Here is a 22,822-nt window from a genome sequence, read left to right on the forward strand (position 1 = left end):
CCCTCTATCCACATCCCAGCTCCCACCAGGTGGCCCTCACTCCCAAGCTCTGGAACGCCACTTCCTCCATCTGTCCCTCCCACCCTAGGAGTGTGGCAGCTTCTCCCCCACCACTTCTGATCTCTGGTTTGTGCACTTCCCCTCGTATGCTCCCCCAGCGATTCTAACACCATTGTAACTAATCCCCTCTATTACATTCCTCCTACTGAAGTCCCTGGCCTGGGTTTCCTTGGCTGGGACCTGATCTCTCAGCTCCCTGACCCTGCGTGTGGGTGGATGAGGCAGGGACAGTCCAGACTCCCTAGCCGGCAGCCCACCTGGGTGGTGTGCACATCTGAGGGGGATGGGACCGGGCGAGAAGGCACATCACCTTCCTTGCAGGTGCAGGAGCCATCCACGGGGGAACAGGAGCCACCGTTGTCACAGCTACAGACAGATGAGCAGTTGGGGCCATAGGTTCCTGCGGCACATGGAACTGCACAGACCTCTCCCTGGAAGAGGAGGAGGTGGATTTTGGATCAACGTTGTCCCATGCTGGGGGGCTAGGGGAGGCAGAATAATGCCCTCCCCTCCAGCCCCCACAAAAGATATCCATGTTCTAATCCCTGGAACCTGCGAATATGACACCTTACATGGCAAAGGGGACTCTGCAGATGTGATTAAGGACCTTGAGATGGGGAGAGTATTCTAGATAATGCAGGTGGACCCCATTTAATCACATGAGTCCTTAAAAGTGGAAGATGACTAAGCCGGTTGGAGAGAGATGCCGTCGGAAGTCCTCCACCAGCCTGTGTTGACCTTGAAGATGGCGGAAGGGGGAACACGGCCAAGGAAGGTAGTGGCCTGTGAAAGATAGGATCAACCCTCATTTTAGAGCCAGCAAGAACATGGGGACTTCGGTCCTACAACCCTGGGAACTGAATTCTGCCAACTTCTGGAGTGAGCAGGAAGTGCATTCTCCCCTGGAACCTCCAGAAAGGACCACAGCCTGCAGACCTTGACTTTAGTGTGATGAGACCCAAACCTGACCTACAGAACTGTAAGATAATAAATCTATGTTGCCTTAAGCTACTAAATGCGTGGTAGTTTGTCACAGTGGTGATAAGAAACTAATACAGTGATTGTCACCAGTCGGGGAAAGGGTCAGGCTTCCTGACTACAGCTCCAGGTGGGCAAAGCCCCCGCGGAACTGGACCCCTGAGTCTGTATTAGGTCCTGGCAGCACAGAACGCAACCCTTTGCCTCTCAATATTATTGGACTCTCACCAACAACCCCATGACACAGATAATAATGTACCTGAACCTCAGAGAAGTTAAATGTAGACAGTCATAGTTAATGTCTACTGAGCGCTTTCTCAATATCAGGTGCATTCGTACATCACCACGTTTAATCCTCACAAGACTGGCCAGAGACTGTTGCCTCAGCATTATTCCCATTTTATGGATAAAGCAATCATATGGAGAACTTAGGTAACTCGTCCCAGGTCAGGGCGCTAAGAACGGTTGATCTCTACTGGCACCCAGGCTGGTTGCTTAGCCATTCTGTCACCAGCTGTCATGAACTGGCTTGCCCAGAAAGCATTCTCCAAGATGGAGATTAGCGAGCTCTTGAGAATGGCCCCCGTGGGGGCAAGGGAGGCAGGACGGGACAGAGGGGGAACCTGCACCGAGGTGGCTTCTGCTGATCTGCCAGGAAGCTCTGAAGCTGCAGTGGCCCTTGGAATCGTCCAGCCAGCGGAAAGGGAAAGAGGACCTTTCTACCCCACACACCCCGCCCCCCCCCACAAGCACTGGCTATCTACTGCCCCGGGGAAGGAGGCATGGTTTCGGATGAATTGGCCCCCTCTGACTGAGAGGGATGCAGCCAGGAGCCCCTGTTTCCTGAAGCCAGGGAAGGAGGGGTGCCTCAGGCCCAAAGGGTGAATCTGAGGGGCACACTACGGCGTCCACTACAGCAGGTCTCCATGGGTAGGTGATTCGTTCCAGTGAAGGGTTCAGAGTGGGGGCAAGGGACAGGGCAGCGGGGACCAGGAATGGGGACGTCAGGGGCCTTGAGGGGTGGGAACATTCAACTCACCAGAGAAGAGTGAGGTAACGGCAGTTCAGGTGGGAAGAGTGTGACAAGAGTGCAGAGGAATATGAGAGCTGAGAATGTTCTAAGGGTGGCTGGGGGAGGGGTTTGTGTAGGGAGAGGTGAGGGGGGATATTTAAAGGAGAGTTGGGAGCCTTAAATGCCAGGTAAGGGGGTTTGGGCTTTCTTCCGTGAGCCCCCCCAGGATATGCCTTCCCCACCTCGGGAGCCCACTTTGGGGCTGTCTGCTCTGGGCATGTGGTCACTAGAAGTTGGAGCCCTTCACCAGAAGGCTCCATGGTTCCCACTCTATTCTCTGCCAGTCCCTGGCAGGCCCTGACCAGCTGGAGTCTGCAGCACTCCCATTACCCAGAAAACTCTAATTTTTCCAAGACTATAAATAGCCCCTAGGAATATATTTAAGCTCTGAGGGCCTTGGCCCGCTTGCAAATTGCATGCACAGCTTATGAGTTTCTCTGCATGAATTTACTTCCAGGGAGAGGGGTTTTTCTCCTGGTCTCCTCATTAGTGTCTCCAGCCCCAGTCCTCCCAGGGGGCCTCCAGGGGCCTCTGAGCCCAGCTGCGAGTCTGCTGATGGGGCTCAGAGAGGACTCTCCACCCTGGCCCTACTCCAGGGGGCAAGATGCAGAGTGCCCAGCTTGGAATATCTGCCCCCTTGAATACTACACCAGGGCACCATTTCCTCCCAGCGAAACCCATGCAGGGGTATCGACAGCTCGAGGTCGCCAGGCTGAGAGGAATTTCTCCTTCCCAGAGAAGGAAATAGAGACTCAGTGACTTATCCAGGGCCCCGTGGGGTATTCGTGAGGAGAAAGGAGAAGGCAGGGAAGGAGGAGAAAGTATCAGATCTTCCTTCCGGAGAGGTGGCGGAGCCCTGTGGTTAGAGAATGGACTCTGGTGCCATCCTGCTTCCGCCACTTACTCACTGCACGACCTTGCACACTTAACCACTCTGGGACTCAGTTCCTGCATCTGTAAAATGTGAAAAATAATGTCCCTACCTCATATGATTGTTAAGTTATATCTCAAGTAGAGAGAACCGTGCCTGGCAGGTAGAAAGCGCTGCAAAAGCTGTTATTACTGCAAAGAAATATCGCTTATGGAAGGAATTCACAAAGCTCTGCAAGGTTTTGGCAGAAGGCAGCTCTGGAGGAGGGATCCATCTCTCACTCAATGAATCATGCTGGGGCCCTGTGCGGTGGAGGAGGGCTGGTGCTCACAGGGGGGCAGGAATCCTAGCTTCGTGTCCTCAGGTTCACCTTCCGCTACCCCCTACAGGCTGGAGCCCTGGCTCCCCTCCTCAGGGCTGAACCAGGCACACACCAGGGGCATGGTCTTGGGGGGAACAGAATGACTGCCCACTGAGGGCTACTGTGGCCAGGAGCTCCTCCAAACACTTTCCATTTGTTAGCTCCCAATACCAAAAAATCCAAATAGGGAATTGAGCCGTTTCTAAAGTGAAGGGATGTGAGCGTGCTACGGCTAACTCCCAGCACTCCCCTTCTTCCACCCTGCTGTCCTGACTCCTGCCTGGTTCACACTCCTCAAGGAGCACAAGTACTAACAGGTGAACTCTTTGTCCGATTCCCTACTTCTGGCCACTCATCTGAGTGTCAGGCCTGGTCTATAGCTGATTGGCTGTCTCTGATGATTGACATTCACAGCAAGCCAATAATCAGCCTAACCGGTCAGATTTAGACTAACAGCTCTGCCCACCTCCGGCCATCCCCTGGCCAAGGTGGAGTGATTCCCATGCTGCCCCAGGTACCTGCTCCCAACACACAGGCCATCCTCTCGTGCACACCTCCCCAGATTGGGGAACCACTAACAGGCTTTAATCACGATGGCCTGTGAGGCGCTTGAGTCTACAGGGTCAGTATTTGTGTCTACATATGCTTAGGTAGTCAGTGTATACACCTAAGAGTGTGTGTGTGTGCACGTGCGTGCATGCGTGTGTGCTTACGTGTGTGTCTGGGGGTATCTGTTTACCTGCCTGGGTGGATTTGGGTAGGAATTTGTGACTCCTTCCTCATCTCCCGCCCCCCGCCCCTTGCTGTGTTCCCTCCCCAGTCCTGCCCTCGTGGGAATGGGTGCATACACAGCCACCACCATCTGAGCACACTGGGGGGCCTGGTTGGCTCATGTGCCTGCCTCTGCCCTAGGCTGGGGGGCTCAGGGAGACAGGGATCTGGTTTTATTCATGTCTAGATTCTCAGGGCTTGAGACCCTGTTGGTTCATAATGGGCCCTCAATAAATGTTGTTGAATCGAAATGCAATGTTTGTGTGTACACGGCTGGCTTCTCCTGTGGACAACCAGAAGGACCGGGCACTTTCCATATGCTTTCTCTCTCCTGCCAGGCAATTCGACGAATGTTCGCTGCATGGGGCCAACTCTGAGCCAGCCCTGGTAGTGGGCTCCGGGGGCTCCCAGGATGCTGAGACTCTCCGCCCCGGGGCAGCTCCCAGGCAGCGTCCACACAGGCACACTCCCGCCTGCGTCCAGATGTGTCCATCTATCTAGGCACAGAGTACAGGTATTCCATAGTGTTGTGCAGATGGCTGAGGGGCCCTCGTGGGCCCAGGTTCCGTGGCTCCCATCACACACAGGACGTGGACTATTGTCTGGTCTAAGGCTTGGTCCTGTGCTACGGCACTGACTCTGGGCCTCTCTGGGGGCTCTTGTGAAAAGGGAAAGCCAGGCCAGATCCTGCCCCTCCCTGCCCAAACCCTGCCCGGCCAGGCTGAGGCTGAGAAGCCCAGCTGGAAAATTAATCTGTTGGCCGCCAGGGCATCCGCTGAGGGAGACAAGGCCCTCTGAGCTGAACAGGATGGTAGAGATGACCAAGCCCAGGGCCTTCAGGAAAAGGAGACTGTAAGCCAGAGGGCCAGGAGCTGAGACCCGTAGGCTAGTGCTCCTTAGGAGACCAGCTGAGGGACCACGTCCTGTCTGCTCCCCACCTCCCAGCCCTGGCCCAGACCAGCTCTGAATTCATGTCTGTTGATCTTTTCACACTCTGGGGGAAAAGAACAGGACAAGAGGCCAGGCTTGTGAGCGCACATCAGAGGTGAAGTTGGGGAGTTTGCATTTGGCATCTCCCATGCCTCTCATAGGTCAGCACTTGCACCCCCACTCCCTCAGCAAGGAGCACCCCCAGGCCCTGTACTGAGGCTGTCCCCCAAGATCCCTGTCCAGCACATCTCTCACTGCTGTGAAGACAGGGTTCTCTTCCGATGGACTTGTGTTCGTGCCGGGAATATACAGGCCTTGCTTTCCTGTTCGATTATATGCGGTTATTAAAATCAATCCGTCTCCCCGACTTTTCGCCGCCAAGGACCCTTGTGAGTATCCTCCCTCTACAAAGCCCTCTCAGTCTGAAAGACGCTGCTGATCCTCTGTGCTGGTGTCTAAAGCCAGTCACGTACTGAACAGGTGCAATTTGGCCAGTGACCACATGCCGTGTGACTCAGGTGGCAGCATCTTGTCCACCAACCGTGACCTAGAAATTCCAATGATGTCACCTACAACCAATCAGAGCTTCTGAAGAACGCATGCTAACCTGAAATATCACATTGACTTAATTCTAATTAAAAGCAAAAGAAAAACCTTGGTGTTTTAGTTCGCTTCATCACAGGTAAAGGAAGGCTGCCCATGGGCTCTGTGAAATGTTCAAAACCTCTCTTGGCAACCTGCTGCAGCCTTCGCAAGGGTCTAGCTGGGAACCACTGGCTGGGTTGTCTCTAAGGGCCCTTCAGCTCTGACTCTCTGAACATCTTCTCGCCTGCAGTAGGGGTCTTAGCCCAAAGGAGGGAAGAATGGTAGGAATGGAGGCCCAGGGCTGGGGAGTCCCCCTGGGGCCCCACCAATCACACCAGCTAGGTGGCTGCCTCCTAATTCATGGCCTGGGCCTGACCACATGCCATTCATAACACTGGGGGGACAGCCCACGGTGCCAGAGCTGGAAGGACTTTGGGAATCACTTGGTCCAGCTGCCTTGTTTTACACGTAAGGAAACTGAGGCCAAGAGAGGGGAAGTGACTTGCCCAAGGCCATACAGCCAAAGCCAGGCAGGGGAGGGGCCGTGGGACTTGAATCTCTTGGCTCCCATTTCGGGCACAGGATCCTAACAGCCTAGATGGAGTGAAACACTCACCACCAAAGCACACAGCGTCCCCAAGACATGGTCCTGACCTCGAGGAAGGGCTGCCTGCTGAGGCCCAGATGCTTTGAGCCTTTCTCAGCACTTGGAAGTTGGTGCCTGAGTATTCTTACATCCTTATCTATCCCCATCTCACCTCCACACAGCCCACATCCCGCAGCAGCCCGGGGAAGGGAGCCCTCCCACAGGGGCGGGTCCCTGAGGTTCCAGCTCCTGCTGGGGGGAAGCCTGCCAGTCCCACTCAGCGTCTCCACTCTGTGAATGGAGGACGGATGTAAGCACCTCCTCCCATCCAAAGGCCTGTTAATTATAGCAGCGTTGGCTATTAACATTTTGAACTTGATTTGAAAGAGCTACTGCCAGAATGGAACCCCTGGAGCTGGTCCTGCTAAAGAGATGCAAATCTCCCCTACTCCTTCCACCTGCCTTCTTGCACAACGTGGCAGCAGAGGCCCAGACCCCAGTGGGTAATGAGCTATATGTTCTATTAAATTTGTTTCAAACGCTGTTTATTGAATTTTCTCCCCTGCAATACGCTACTTTGTAGTTGGGCCCTGTTTGGGAAAATTAATCAGCAGCTGGGCTTCTTGTGTGGATTTCCCATTTTCCTTGCAATGGGCCAGAGGTTAATGAGTATTTTTTGGAGTGGGGGGGGGGATGGGAAGTGGTTGACCCTCCCTCTCACAAAAGAGGGAGGTAGTGTTAGTGCTGCAAGTTCGGCTCTGGGTCCCCCTTAAATACATGGGTAGGAGACAGGGGGAACAGAGTGGAACTGGGTTCTCTAGATCCAGGCCGGGGTGGTGGGTATGCCCCTGCCAGCCTATGGGAGCTCAGCAGGGAGGACTCTGGGACAGCCAGCCGAGACCCACCTGGCTTCTTGCTGGAGAAGTACCAATGGCTTAGGTAAGAGAGGGCCGTGCACCTCGGGTCAGAATACATGGGTTTAAGGCAGAAGCACTAGCTCATGGTGACGTGGCCTCACGCATCCCATCCATTCAGTCCAGAGACCTTTGCTGGGGGTTGCTCCTATTCCTTTCTCTCCTCTGTTAACCCTGGAAGTTCAGGGCCACCAATGCAGGCTGATTTTGGTGTCCAACGTCATGTCAATGCCAGCAGCACCCATGTGGAGTATGCTTTGTTCCTTCCAAAGCCCCCTCGAGGCAGGTGTCCGCTCCTTGCCAAGCAGAGTACCAGGGCTGTGCTGCTGGTCCCCCCCTGCCCACCCTTCTCAGTCATCCCCACTCCCAGCTCCCAGGCTCAGGCAGTGGGAGTCCCACATACGGAGGCTCATTTATGATTTTCCAGGGAGAAAGAATGACACATGGCCCACAAGGCAAAGAGAGAACAGCGTGGACCGAACGCCAACCGCAGAGGCCTCTCCAACGCACAGCAAACCTCACTGGACCTAATTAGCGTGTCACTGATAAAGCAGCAACGGACAGTGGGTGCATGTTGGGGAAAAGACACTCTGCATAAGGCATGAAGAGCAGAGGGTCAGAGAGACGAGAGGGAGAGAAGGGTGGAGGCCGCTTGTCACATCCATTCCCGTCTCCGCCTCCCCATGCGGAGGCAGGTAATGCCCAGGGTCATTCTTTCTGGCTCCCAAGGGGGATGGGTGGAAAAGGGCTGAAGGTTAGGCCCGGAAGCCCTCTCTGTCTGTCTGTCCTAAATGAACCGGCTGTCAGTGACCGGAGGCTGCTCTGTACAGCTGCGCAGGCTAAGCACTGCACAACTCTAGGGGTGCCATTAACATGACAGCCATCGTAGTTTGTGTATACATGACATCAATTTCCTGGCAGATGACAGTAGAATGTCTCGAGAAAGGGATGCCTTTTTTTAATCTGCACAAATATGCTATCTAACTCTGACCCCTCAAGAGTCTTCTCTGGAGGAGCACAGACACCTTCTAATAGTTCCTAAACAGATACCACGCTATTTCAGGGAGACCTGAGAGGCAGTGAGTGTGGTCAAGGAAGGACATTTGGGCTCAAGTGCAAGCCAGGCCTCTTACTGACCGCAAGACCGGGGGTCCTCCTGGAGACTCAGCTGCTGTCTTGGTAAAACAAAGTTTCCCTTCTGCTCTGCATTGCTGCCCTTGTCCCATCTGTAAGTCCGAGAGTCTCTTCTGGGCTCAGAGAAGGAATCACGGGCTAATGAGGGCTTACTGAGCACTGGTCAGGGGTCTTTGCATCTTGCCAGGTGACCCCCAGGAGGTCCCAGTGGCGTTCATGCATGCATAGTGGGCAGCCCCCGCAGAGGGGGAGCAGGTGTGGACAGGACTCTGGTCCTCACCACTGTCCACAGCCCTGCGCCCCTACAGGCAGGGTGGACGCGTTGGCTTAGGACAGACTGCTTCCCTGGGGCTGCTCCCTTGGTACCAGCCTGTGCCTACTGCCCTCTGTCCCCTTCTGTTCTTCTAATAGCCCTTCCTAGAGAAAGGACCACCCTAGAAAGAGGCTAAACCGAGGCTGGAGGGCTCACCCTGCCCTAAGTCCACTGCGGGGACAGGCCCGACTGACTCCACAGACCAAGCTCTCCCCTCAGCCTGGCCGCCTTGACGGCAGACAGGACAGCAAATGCTGGGGACCCAAATGACCTGAGCGCCTACCGTATACCACGCCCTGTACTAGGTGGCCTCCTACACGTTAGTTGTTAAACATCTGTTGCTGGTGGAGGCAGAAATGGCTACCAGGGGCTTCCGGTGGGCAGTCTTAGGGAGCATTTGTATCTTGTGTCAGGAGACTCCTAAAGCCTCAAAGCCTTTAAAACTTGAAGGAATAGGGGCTTGGTCGTTAAGCGTCTGCCTTCGGCTGGGGTCCTGATCCCAGGGTCCTGGGATCGAGCCCCGCGTCGGGCTCCCTGCTCGGCGGGAAGCCTGCTTCTCCCTCTCCCACTCCCCCTGCTTGTGTTCCCTCTCTCGCTCGCTGTCTCTCTCTCTCCGTCAAATGAACGGATAAAATCTTAAAAAAAAAAAAAAAAAAAACCAAACTTGAAGGAATAAAGCTAAGACGGTGGAATAACAGGCCATGGGAGCGAGCGTGAGCCCGGGACGTGTGCCAGCATCCATCAGATGACGCATATCCCCTGAAAGGGCGCTGGGTACGGTGGTGACGGCGTGACACTGCTGCTGGTGACCGGGCGTGCTGTGAGCATCTCACACGCGGACGGCCTCAGCCCTCACCTCCTAGAACAGCTTCGCTCTCCCACTCTAGGCCTCATCCCCCTCCCCTGTCCCTCCCCCTGCGCCAGGGCCAGCTCCTGTGCTCCCGGAGGGACTGGGGGTGGGGAGGATCAGGGCCTCTGCCGCAAGCCATCTGAGGACAGGACAAGGCTCCCCTGCAAAGGCTCTGGGCAAGCCCCGACAGCATATGGCCCCAGTCGCTCTGCATTAGGTTTCATGATTTCCTTAGTGGTTTTAAAAAGTGCCAGCAAAACACTGCTTCTTGCCTGCCGGGAGAGCCTATTGTGGGGCATTAGGGGAGGTCTTCACGAGCTTAGAGGAGAGAGTTTGCAGAATACGGAGTGGGGCAGGGGCACAAGATGAGACTAGCGCGGGAAGGCCACCTCCCAACTTCCAGATGTTCTGCAGGCTGTTTCTGGTGAGCCTGTGTGTGCGTGTGTGTGTGCGTGCACGCGCGTGCACAGCAGTGGTATACACTCGTGATGCACGTCATGTGAACAGTACATGTGGGCCCCACATATACAAGAGGGACAAATGCTTTGCAGGTGGTGAAGAGCAGGTCAGGGATAGGATTTATGCCTATTGTCCCAGCGTCTTGATTTGAATGGTAGCTTATCGGGGCCCCCAGGTGTGGCCCGTGCAGTGTGCGAGTCTGGAGTGTGTTCTGTCTCAGCAGTGTGACGGCTGTGGGGTAAGCTTAGCATCTGCGTGTCAGACATCTGGGCCGATTCTGGCCATAGAGCCCCAAGGGTGATTTGTACCTGGGAGCTCTGAGTGTGGTGTGTATGGTACAGACATGCCATATCCATGTGAAGGGGATTGGATATATGAGGGGTGCATCCATGTGTATTGCAGGACCCAGATCCTCTGACGTGGCGGCTGGGTGGTACGTGCCCTGGGCAGGGGCTTGCAGAGCCCGAGTCTCTCAATATAGTGACAGCAACAATGTCCCAAGTGGGAACCAGATTATGGGAGACAGAGGGTCCTACAGATGCCGATGGGGGGTGTTTACCAGGGTCCAAGCAAAGCGTGGCATATTCATGATTTAGGGGATGTTTCTAAACTACCCGTGCATTTATTCAATGAATAGTTACTGATCCCACTCTGTTCAGGAGACTGTGCCAGGCCTGGGAGGGCCCGGAGTGAGGAGGGAGGCGGCGGGGGGCGGGGGGAGGGCAGGGACACAGGGATGAATCAGACAGACCCGCTCCCGGCAGCTGTTGAGTAGAGAGGACAGAGACATCTACAGTGTGCCACCAGAGCAGACGTGCCACTGTACTATGGAGAGGTTACGTCCCCGTGGGAAGAAAGCAAGAAGTCTGCCTGAGAAGGGGCAACGGAGCTGAGCCCGATGCTGCATGGGCAGGGTTTGGCCAAGAGGGTAGAGAGCAGTAGATGGAACGAAGGCCTGGTGGCAGGGCCGTGCATGGGTAAGTGGGCATCCAGGGTAAGGCAATTCTGTTAGGATTTGCTGGAGCACCGGGGCTGAGGGGCCAAGGTGGGACCGGAGCCTGGACGTCAGACCAGCCCACCCAGGAAGGCCTCGAGGGCCAGGCTTCATATTTTGCCCTAAAAGCAAAGGTAGGTCCGACAGCAGGTAAGGGACTCAAGGTTCCAGCCTATTTTAGGAACCCCCTTCCCCAAAGGCAGGAGTCTGGACCACTCTTCTCTGGGTGAGAGAGGCTGAGAACCCAGACTCAGGCAAATTGAATCGCTTACTGATTGTGGAGTCAGTCATCAAAGAAAAAGTTCTAGAACTGACTGCAAAGAAAGAGAGGCCTTTCCTGGTGACCAGAAGCGGAGTGGAGATGGAAGAGGCTGCCCTGCTGCCCACACCATCCCCCTCGCATCCCCCAACTGCAGATTCTCTGCATCTTTCTAAAGCTGGTGCCCTATGGATTTTTCTGGCTCTCGGAGGTTTCTCAGCCAACTTCTCATAGAACGCTTCACTACACATAACGTGGGCCTGGAATGTGCTCCCCATAAGGCCCCACGGCCTCAGGCGGGCAGGTTTGAAGGGAGGGTAGAGCAGATCTGGCCTCCCTGGAGGAAGGGACGGGGTGGTTTCCAGCCTGGGGCTGCAGGCCAGGGAAAAGAGGGGTGCGAGGCCTCAGAGGGAGATGGGGCAGGAGGGGCGTGTCCTGACAGCATCTGCCTGGGGTTGGCTCAGCACTGGGCTCGACAGCGGGCAAGGCCAAGATGCTCAAAGCTGTGTAAACCATTCTGAGCCTGTCTCCTTGTGTATGAAACGGCAGCAGTGACATCTCACCCCACGGGGCTATGAGAACACATGAGGTGATGGCTGGGAGAGCATTTGGTAGTGGCAGAACTGTGGCACGGATGGGTGTCACGGTGGGGACCCGGTGCTCCATCCACACCACCACCGGTGAGCTGACTCTCTGGACTACCTGGTGGATGCCTGATTGCTCTCCAATTTGATGCTACTTTCAAATTTGCCTCTGGAGGCTGGAGCACCCCCGTGGCCCCGGCTAAGGTTTTACCCTGTTTGGGGGGGTGTAGGGTGGCGGCAAGGATCCTTTAGGGTTTGCCCACAGAAGAGGCAGGGCACAGAGGTTCCAATGGGCTCCAGAATATGACTATTGGGTTTAGGTCCTGGCTCTGATACGTATAGAACCTTGGGCATTTTATTTTTTTAGTTTTAATGGGGTATAACGGACAAACTTGGGGCAAGTTATTAACCTATGTCTCAGTTTTCCCATCTGCAAAATGGGGATGATAGTAGGACTTTCCTCCAAGGGTAGTGGTGAAGATTAAATAAGTTGACCTATGTAATCTCCTTAGAACAGTGCCTGGCCCAGAGGAAGTGCCATAATGCTTTAGGCATTTTGACTATTACACATGGTCCATAAGAGTCCCAGCCACGGCAGATATAAGGAGAGATACTGAGATTTACCTGCGCTGGGCCACGTTCCTAGTGCTTGCCCTGTTTCCCCTCACCCAGTTGGGGAGCTTCAAAGTCGGGTTCCCCTGGCTCAAAGCCCACGCTCTCCCCACTGAGCCAAGCAGCCTCTACCTAAGAACCACGGGGAATAATAGGAGCTAGCATCTACTGAGCACTTACTGTATGCTGAGTTCTCAGACAGTGATGTCCCCATCTCCCCACACAGGCTATGAAGGTCAAGGGCAGCACTGTTTTGTCACGCCCCTGCTCAGTGGCTCCCTCTGGCCTGCTGAATTCAGCACAGGCCCCCACCCTGGCACACAGGGCCCCGCCTGCTCTGCTCCCACTCTCTCCCTCACATTCCCTCCATCCCTGCTCATCTGGGTAGTGTTTTTGGAAAGAACTTTTGAGGGTTTTTTTTTTTTTTGCTTGTTTTTTTGGTTGTGTTTTGTGTGTGTGTGTGTGTGTATGTGTGCAATTACCCCCACTGTTAGTTTCCTATTAGCTAACCCCACCTTGAAGTAATTTATTCGTGACCTTTTTCTGCAACATCTTTCATTTTCCAGACACAATCACATCTTCTGGCAGGAATCCCTTCCCCTCCCGGGGTGCATAATTACTCCCACAGATGGGATTATTGGTGCTAATGACTACGTGGGGAGATGGCTGGGGAGGGGCCAGGCTGGGTGGGGTCTCGGAGCTGGAGGGCAGGGGGTTCTTCCTTTATTCCAGACCTGCCAGCTTGGTGAGAGAGTCAGTCTGCGGGCCGGGGCCCTCTGCTCCTCCTCATGCCTCTGCATGCACACTCCCTGGCCCTTCCTCCAGTCCTTCCCAGAAGTGCTTCCCTTCAGCTTGACATTGGCCCCCGGGAGACAGGGAACACCTGTCATCGAGGTGGGGTGACTTGGTCAAATAGCGAGGTGGCGGCAGAGCCAGGGCTGGAGTCCAGGTCGGCCTCCCCCCTGGCCTTCTCCTTCGTACTGACCTCCCCTCCCCGCACCGCCGTCCCGAGGCAAGCACGGCCTTGGAGCCACAAGCCTTGGGTGTGAGGCCCAGCTTGATGTCCTCACAAGTCACGTCACCCTGGACAAGACTTGTAACTGCTCTGCACTTTGGTTTCGTCTGTGCCACAGAGCTAAGGATTCTCGCCCTGCTTTCCTCACAGGAGAGCCGTAAGACTAACAAGCCCAGGTGTGAGGCGGCTGGGTAAGCTGGGACGGGCCGCCCCAAAGCAAGGGAGGGAGACTGACGGTCCCAGCCTCCCTCCCCTCAAAGACAAAGTGAGGGAGGGCACGAGGCTCCCACTGAGAAATGAGGTTGCCGGGAATGTCCCCTTTCCTCGGAAAAGGCCTGAGAGAGTCTCCAAGCTGCTTATTTCCCACAGATGCACAACACTTTCCTTCCCCACAGTTTTTATTTGTGGCTCAAAGTGCAGGCTCTGGGTTCAGACAGCCACAGGCTCAGCTTCTGGTGACCACTTACCAACTAGGGAAGGTCACTTCACCTCTCCGAGCCTCGGTTTCCTCCTCTGCAAAGTGGGGATCCTGACAGCCCCCACCTACAAGGGTTGTTGTGAGGATTACGTAAAGTAACGGACAAAGAGCAGGGGGTCTGCCACGGTCACTTGGTGCTCCAAGGGTGAACCTTCACACCCCGCTCGTCAGTTTCCTCCAGACCTTTCAGGGCAGCTCCTCTGACTGGTGGCAGAAATCCCATCAGCACCAGAGACTTGGACAAAAAGAAAACTGGGGGAGCTCAAAGCATGGACGCCTCAACTACCACACCCTCTTCTGCTGCATGGAGAGTACTCTAGGTTCCAGGCCTGGACCAAAGCCCGAGCTCCAGAACCCAGTAACGAGGGCACTGATAAAGACGTGAGGAGCATGGCAGGGAGAGGGTGGCGTGACATGGGAATGTTTATTTTTTGGAACAGAAGAGTCAGCAGTTTTCCTTAATAAAGCCACAAACCATGGGGTCCCAGAGCGGGGAGGCTGGACTCAGCCTTAGTGACATAAACCCAATTTTCCCTACTTTGCTCTGTGGACTAATTGCCAACATGATTTAATACTCTGGTGACTGTTCCCCCAACCCTATCCCTCTCTGCCCTGGGAAAAATCAGTAGATGTCTGCTCTGGGGACCGCAAACTCAGGAGAAGGAGGTAAAGGCAGAAAAGGCATGGGACTGGGAGTTAGGTCACCTGATTTCTGTCCCAGTTCTGCCAATGATTTGCTGTGTGACCAATTCTGTGCTCACACGGACCCTGAGGGGCAGGCACTATCAGCCCATTTTACAGATGGGAAACTGGGGCTCAAAGAGGCTGAGGACGTCACCTCAGTTCACACAGCTGAGGGACAGACTTGGGATTCCAATCCAGGCTTGTATGACCCCAAAGTCCATGCCTTTGGCCTCTAGGGCACCATCCCTATACAACTCCATCAGGGACCTCGACAATCATTTAGTGAGCATTTGCAACATGTCAGCCTTTGTTCGAAACATTGTACATATTTATCTAATTCAATCCTAAGAACACTAGAACACAGAACCATTATTTACCCTGTTTTGTAGACGAACAACCAAGGCTTGAGAAGCATAAGTAACTCGGCCAAGGCTACCCGGCAGGCGAGGACGGAGCTGGGACAGGACCACCGGAGTGTGGTGTGGGCATGTGTTTATGTTTTTCGATCATTTCTGCTAGTTTGCACTACCTGTGTTCCTCTGTTCACACAGGCAGGGCAGCTGGAGGGTGAATTCCTCGTCTCCAGTGCAACAGCCTGGAAAATCTTTTATTATAATTAGGAAGCTAGTCAATGGCGGGAGGCAGGGATGCGGCATGGAAAGCTTACGGCTAATAGCCTGCAGACCTCAGGTTTGATGAAGAACAAAACAATTAGAACAGGAACCACACACACATTCTATACATGTCACCTGGCAGTACTTCTCAGTCCACATTCTCTCCTGGCCCCGCAGCTGTCCTCCCTCCCGAGTTCTAGCTCAGGAGCTGCACAAAAGGCAGGCACGCATTTTGTCCAGCTCCGGAGTGGGAGCTGGGAGAGAGTGACGTCTTTAAAGGACACCAGAAACCTTGGAGGAAAATTCAGTCGCTGCTTCACTGATCTGGATTTTCATAACTCTCACCCCTGTCCTACCTTCCCCGGCCAGAGCAGCTGAGGTTTGCGACTGACCTCCCGACAGCACGGAGGAAAGGGAGAAAAATGTGGAAACAAGTTGTTCATTTGGGTGATGGAGCGCCCACTCCCCTTGCCAGCATGCAGGGTTCAATAACAGCAGACAGGACTTCAAAAAATTGCAGCATAAATAGATGAGCCCTTTAAGGTAATAGAAATTCTGTCATCCAGGGGAGAAATATAGGGCCCAAATCCCCTGGGCAGGGACACCGGGCTCCTATCCCCGCCTCCCAGGCTCTCCGTACCCATTGTATCCAGAGCTGAAAGGTAGCATTTGTGCTGAGCAATGACCAGAGGGCCCCTTATCTCCCAGCCACACCGTTCCACGCAGGGAGGAGGTCTGGAAAATCCAGGCTCTGTAGCTCTGGTGACCTCACAGGCCGTTCGCTGCGGGTGCCAAGGTGGCAGCAATTAGTCCGAGAGCAGCAGAGGAGGCTTCATCAGGCTGGCCACCTAGGTGAGGCCTTAATTAAGGAAAGCTGGTCAGCAGAGGCGTGTGGAGGAGCTGAAAAGCTGGCCTACTCCCTCCGCCCCCTCCCGTGATGAGAAAGTCTCTTCTCAGTTCTGTGGCTGCCCTTGGGAACCCAGGAGCCCCCGTCAACCCTGCTGCTCCCAGCTAGGAGGAAGTTTCAACGAACTCTACTCTCTTCCTCTTGCTTCCCTTTCTGCTTGTACCCCCAAAGAGGGTGTTTCCACCAGGACCAGTCCTTCTCTTTAGGTAGGGGACCCCTTGGAGTAAATAACAATAGCAGTGGCAGCATTGACAATAATAATAATAATGATAATAATAAGCTAACTCTTGCTGGAAGAGTATTAACATGCCAGGTATTCTAGTTATCTTATATGTACTAATTAATCAGCCCAGGAATCCAAAAGACTTTATTATTATTCCCTTTCACATATGAGAAAACAGAGGCACAGAGAGGTAAAATACCTTGCCCAAGGTCACACAGCTAGTAAGCAGCAAAGCTGGTATTGGAAGGGAGGGAATCTGGCTCCAGAGTCTCTGAGTAACCACTACATAGTATTGCGTAAGGTAGAAGCTCACACCATTTGCTCCCCTCCCAAAAAACCCAGAGATGATATTGGGGGACAGCTTTTCTAGTCCCACTGCCGATACCTGTTTATCCGAACTGCAGAGAAGGCAACGGGTATTTTTAAGCTCCAGCCCTGCTGGCATGCCCCTCAGGAAGTGCCATGAATTTCCTTTCTAGAAAGGTCACTTCTGAAAACTTCTGCTTTAAGGGCATTCATTGCTCTTCCCCCAAATTTCATTGATTTCAAAGCGAGTATATTGAGCAAGATGTTCATATGGAAGACATGGACCGGGGGGAGGCAGTTGGAAGAGTGGGTACAGGGTACACCTGCTATGGGAACGGAGGAGATGGAAGGCTTAATTCTGAAGACAGGGATATTCAGGGAAGGCTTCATGGAAGAGGCAGCCTTTGATCTCAGCCCTGAAAGGCTGAGAAGGATTTTCATAGACTAAGATAAGGACAGTGGGGAGGGCATTCTAGGAGGAGGGGAAAGCTTGAGAAAAGGCACAGGCAGAGGCCCCAAAGCAGATACTATGCTTGGGAAAAGGTGAGTTATGTGTGGCCACAGCACAGGTTTGCAGCAGGACCTAGCAGGAGATGAAGTTAGGGTGGACTAACTAGTTTTAAGGGCAGGTTACAAAGGACTGGGGTTTGAGTTTTGTTTGGTAGGTAATGAGAAGCCAATGGAGAAGGACGATGTGATTCCAACTTCCAAGTGGGTGGACAGCTCCACTTAGTCCCTTCAATCACAATTCAGCTATTCCCTCCTCACTTCCTGGATTATCCTTCACGTGAACACACGTAGGACTCTGCTGGCCTGAGCCGCCTGCCATGTGACCCTCACTCTGCCTTTCCCCACCCCTGTTTCCCCTGGTGTTCTGACTGGGTGAGGACCCTAGGTTCTAATAGAACAAGAGCAACCTTGGAGGAGAGCCTCGTGGTGGCTGTCCGAGGTGCTGAATTTTAAGCCCTCCCATTTTAATGACTGGTTCCCATAACACTGTTCCTGTTGGGTAGAAAATATTCCCACTTTACAGATAAGAAATAGAAGTCCTAAACGTTAGCAGAACCAGAGCTAGGAACATGTTTTCTCACCTTCCAGTTCAGGGCTCTTTTGCCCCACCCAGCAGCCCCAGTGCAATTCAGCAAATCATGCCTCAAGTGATTCCAATGCTGTTGCCAAGCTAATATGTAAAATGCCTAGACTTTATTCCTATCTCCAGCCCTATGTCCATTTCCCCAAACACTGACAGGTGTGTCTACCCCACAAGGCCTCCTGAGACTGACTATTCAGGGCGACCCACAGGTGCTTCGGTGGACCTGCTTGGACCCACAGCTGTGCATATTCATGACTCTGCTTGCTCCAAGAGCAACCCCTGGGTGTAGCTCATCTTGACACTCTTCTTGACGGGAGGGGTGCTGGGCTTGCAAGAAGCATTGTTCCCCTACTACTCTCACAGTGTACCAATAATTACTACCATTTTACTGGGTGCTCACTGTGTTCCAGGCACTGAATGACAAACTTCCCATATGAAGCTTCTCAGTCTCATGGCAAAGTCTCCTCTTAACAAATGAGGAAACTCAGACTAAGGCGGGATAAGTGACTTGCCAGTAGGCAGAGTGGGGATTGGAAGGCAAGGATCTGAACTCAGATTTGTGTGGTTCCATGGTGACCTGTCAATCTAAGTCTATCATCTAACCTATGACAGTTCAGTGGCTTTGTGATCCAGGGCAAGGTCACTTGTCCTGTTTGAACTTCAGCTCCTCATTTTCAAATTGAGGAACATGAAAGTGCACCTCCACAGGCTCTTGTGAGGGACAGAGATGAAGCATGCAGCAAGGACTCATAAGTGTTTGCTACTAGTGTGAATATGATTATTGCAGAGCACAAGCTCTTTGAAGGCTGGATGGATGTCTAATTAGCCTTTCCATACCCCCAGCTGCCCCCCAAGTCCTTGGCAGAGTAAATATCTAGTGCTCTGGGAAAGAAGGAGAAAGAGTGTGAGGGCCAGCACACCCAGAGTGCCAGGTGGGGCTTGCTCCTGCCCCATATTCTCATGGCCTCTGCAGGGGTTGGGGACCCCTGGCTGGAGCAGGCATGTCACTGGACTCCCAGGGGTGGTTCTGCACTACCTTATTAGCGCACCTCACATCTATGTTGAGTCTGAGGCCATTCCCAGCCCTCAAGACTCTGCTTTCCTAAAGCTATCCCCACATCCTCCCTAAGGAGCCCTTGGCAGGAAGGGCTCTGGTGGGAGGGGCCAGCTGAGGATACGGCCTCACATCCGTTACCATGTTGGATACTCACATCCGATAGCAGGCAGGACTGATGTCACTCCCACCTTACAGAGGAGGAAACTGAGGCCCAGCAAAGTGAGGCAACATGTCCAAGGTTAGTGAGCCTAGGATTGAGGTCTCCAAACATTCAGAAAAGGGCTCTTTTAATTAGTCTCTAATTAATTGCTCATCCTAAAAATCTTTCAAGGAAAAGGGCAGCTGTATAAATTTATAGACTAACTATCAAATAAAGGCATTGCTAATTATTATTGACTGCAGGGCATTCTGGGGAGGGTCTCAGCCAAGTCGGCTCTGCTGATTGCCTCAATCCCTGACCCTGACCAGAGCTAGCTAATTGCAGGAAGTTGCATTCATTCAGAAGCTGGGGTAAAGGCAACAGTAACGAGTTCCCTCTTGGAGGCTGGTGCATGCAGGAATGAGTCAAACTGGATGAGAACAATTGACTGTTCTGTAATCACCTCCAGCAGCTCCTGCTCAACACCCAACAGGGCCCCAGAAGGGCCTTTCCAGGTATAATGAGGCTGGGCAGGAGGAGATGGATGAGACTTCACCGGGTCTCACCAGGGCAGTTTGGCTTACAATCTGTCTTAGCCCCGAGCCCCAGGCAGGTGGGACCCCACAAAGAGATGATTTCTGCAAGTGCCAAGTCTCCCAAAGTTCAAGGGCAGGAAGTCATCTGCAACCCAGATGGGAGGAAGAGAAGCAGTGGGCTGGCCTCCAGACTGCAGGAGCCCTGGCCTGAGGGCAGTGGGCACACAGACACTGGCCTCCCTAATCCTCAAAGGGTGCTAATTCTTCCTTCTATTGAGGAACAGTGACCAGGTAATTGGGGGTGAAGAAGGGGAACATGGGACTCTCAGCAGGCCCATATATGATGTACAATCACGATGAGCCCCCTCTCCCTTGACGAACACACACACACACACACACACACACACACACACTCTCTCTCTCTCTCTCTCTCTCTCTCTCTCTCTTTCTCTCTTCCTTGCTCCTACTTTCCTTTATTTTCCCCGTAAGGGTGTGTTTCCTGACATGGTCCATGGAGTCCACATAGTGGACCATCTTAGAAATCAGTGGGTTCAGGGAGGGATGGGGTGACTGGGTGATGGACACTGGGGAGGGTATGTGTTCTGGTAAGCACTGTGAATTGTGCAAGACTGTTGAATCTCAGATCTGTACCTCTGAAACAAATAATGCAATATATGTTAAGAAAGAAAAAAAGAAGAAGAAGACTGTAGCAGGAGGGGAAGAATGAAGGGGGGGAAATTGGAGGGGGAGAAGAACCATGAGAGACGATGGACTCTGAAAAACAAACTGAGGGTTCTAGAGGGGAGGGGGGTGGGAGGATGGGTTAGCCTGGTGATGGGTATTGAGGAGGGCACGTTCTGCATGGAGCACTGGGTGTTACGCACAAACAATGAATCATGGAACACTATATCTAAAACTAATGATGTAATGTATGGGGATTAACATAACAATAAAAAAATTAAAAAAAATAAAAATAGAAATCAGTGGGTTCATTTCCCCCTGCACACTTATCATTTACAGGTGAAGGAATTGGGGCCCTGAGAGAGAAAGCCACCTGCCCAAAGTCATAGTAGCCAAACTGGGACGAGGGTCAGAAGGCCCCCACTAATGGTTGTGGTGTGGTCAGTTCAATTCTGCTTCCATCTGCTGATCACTTGGCTATGTGTGATTTTTAATCCCAAACAACTATTCTCTCCTACCCAAGCTCCAAACCTAAGGCACTCCATTTTTCTGTGGAAGTGATGGCCAAAGGTCACACCGATAAAGGTAAATTAGAAAGGAGACCTGCAGGAGGAACAGACTTCTTTCTCTTTCAAAGATGTCACTAGAATTCATTTTCACCCAATTTTACCTGCCCTGGGGAGGAGAAAGAAGGAACTGAACAGAGTTTAGTTCTGTAGACCAGCGCAACCTGCCCACAAAAGGCCCCAGGCAAACCCACACTCCCACATCATGAGCAGGGCTTCCTTGTAGATCAGTGGATCTCCACCTTGGCAGCACACTGGCCTCAACTAGACCAAAAATATCAGTGTCTCGGGGGGAGGGGCAGGTATCAGTGTTTATAAAGCGCCACAGGTGATTCCAACGGACAGTCGAAGTTGAGCACCATCCCTTCTTACTCAGCATGAGGGCACCAACCGGCAGCACCGACATCACCTAGAGCTTGTTAGAAAGGCAGACCCTCAGGCCCCACCCCTATGTACCAGATCAGAATCTGCAAGGTCAGAGGGCCCACCACTGATCCAGACACTCACTAAACTCTGAGAAGCACTGGGGTGAGCTACCTTCGATAGTCCATCTCTCCACCTGGCAGCAATTCTGCAAGGCAGGCATTCCATTCCAGAGGTGAGGAAACCCATCCTGAGAGAGGTTAACTCACTGGCCCAAGGTCACACAGTCAGTGATAGGACAGCCAGGATGTGACTGACCCCAGTCTGGTTCCAAAGACCATGGTTGGTACCGCACCAACCACTTCTTAGAGCACAGTAAAATACATGGCCGCAGGGGAACCCCGAGTGCTTGGGTCCTCAGACCCACTGGGCACGCCCCGCCTTCGAACAGGATTCCACTTCCAGTGTCAAGTTCCCTAACTTCATAAAACCCAGCATAATTCATGAGAAAGCACAAATAGTAAACATGTGGGGGAAAGGTTCACTCGCCCTAGTAATCAGAGAAATGCAAATTAGAACAACATCGAGGAGCCATTTTCTACCGATATAATTAGCAAAGAAAGAAAGAAAGAAAAAAGGATGTTAGCAAAGTTGTTTTGAAATAGGTACATTCATACATGGTTGTTGGTGGTATAGATTTATATAACCCTTGAGGAAAGTAATATGGCAACATCCATCAAGAGCCATAAATATATTATGCTCACTGACCCTGGGAATTCACCCTAAGGAAATAATTCAATAGGAGAGGAAAAGCTGTTTGTAGGAAGATGCTTATTGCAACATTTGCTGTGAACATTGGAGACAATATTCAGCAGTAAGGGGATGGCTGAGTAAACTGGGGGTACAGCAACTCCTGCAGTGGTATGCAGCTACTTAAAATGATAATTAAGAAGCCTGAGCAGCAAATGTGGGTGAAGGCAAGTAGAATGCAAAACTGTGTGTATACTGTGGTTATTATGACGTAAAAACCCCGTGTGCATTGGATTTAGACAGGGAGGAGCTGAGCACAAAGTGCGAAGACAACTGGTATTCCAGGGGGAGGGGACAATGGGAAGACCCTCTCCTTCTATTACATCTACAGTTACAGAAACCAGAGGAACCGGCCCTTCGAGAACAGCCTGGGGGCTCTGTGGTCAGGAGCCCTGTCTCTGAGAGGGGGGCACAGAGACACTCCCATTCTCATCCCTGGGCAAAGGGCCACATTCCCCGATTCTCCTCGGAGGTGGGCTGAGCTGGCCCCTCCGCTCCTGTGTGGGGCGGGGAGCCTGGGGCCACAGGAGGCCCCGCCCATCTTACCATGAAGCCCGGCGCACACGTGCAGCTCCCAGTGATGCTGTGGCAGTCAGCGCCGTTCTGACAGGTGCAAGGCAGCCGGCAGCCATTGCCGTAGGAGCCAGCGGGGCAGGACTCGTTGCAGTCTCGGCCAGACCAGCCTGGCTGGCAGGTGCACACCCCAGTGACTGGGTGGCAGCTGAGCAGATGAGAGAAGAATGAGAGGACAGTCTGGCCAGGGAGGCAGCCACATCCCCCCCTCTGCCCACCCCAAGTCTGGTCGGCCAGGGTAGCAGGATCCAAGGGCCTCTGAGGTTGAATTGCTTACTGCTGTTTGTCAGAAGGTGCCAAGGTCACGTGGTCTTGGCGGCCCCGAGAAACTGGGGCTCTCGGTAATTACATAATTTGCCTCAAGTCACATAGCGAGGAAGCAACAAAATCAGGATTATAACGCAGGTCTTCTGACTCCTAAAGAAGTGCTCTTTCTAATACAAA

At 53.0% G+C, this 22,822-nt stretch overlaps 1 protein-coding gene across 4 annotated transcripts in view; it reads right to left on the bottom strand.

Moving 5' to 3' along the window:
- MEGF11 (multiple EGF like domains 11) overlaps positions 1 to 22,822 on the bottom strand; it is a 345,128-nt gene that overhangs the window by 38,624 nt on the left and 283,682 nt on the right. For all 4 annotated transcript variants that reach the window (XM_032417420.1, XM_032417421.1, XM_032417423.1 and 1 more), the window contains 2 exons: positions 22,352 to 22,526; positions 371 to 491 (listed from right to left, as the gene is read on the bottom strand). In XM_032417420.1, the coding sequence (XP_032273311.1) occupies positions 371 to 491; positions 22,352 to 22,526 (296 nt within the window). The remainder of the gene's footprint in view (positions 1 to 370; positions 492 to 22,351; positions 22,527 to 22,822) is intronic.

Source organism: Phoca vitulina, unplaced genomic scaffold (genome assembly GCF_004348235.1).
Source record: "Phoca vitulina isolate PV1807 unplaced genomic scaffold, GSC_HSeal_1.0 scaffold20, whole genome shotgun sequence".
NCBI lineage: Eukaryota > Metazoa > Chordata > Mammalia > Carnivora > Phocidae > Phoca > Phoca vitulina.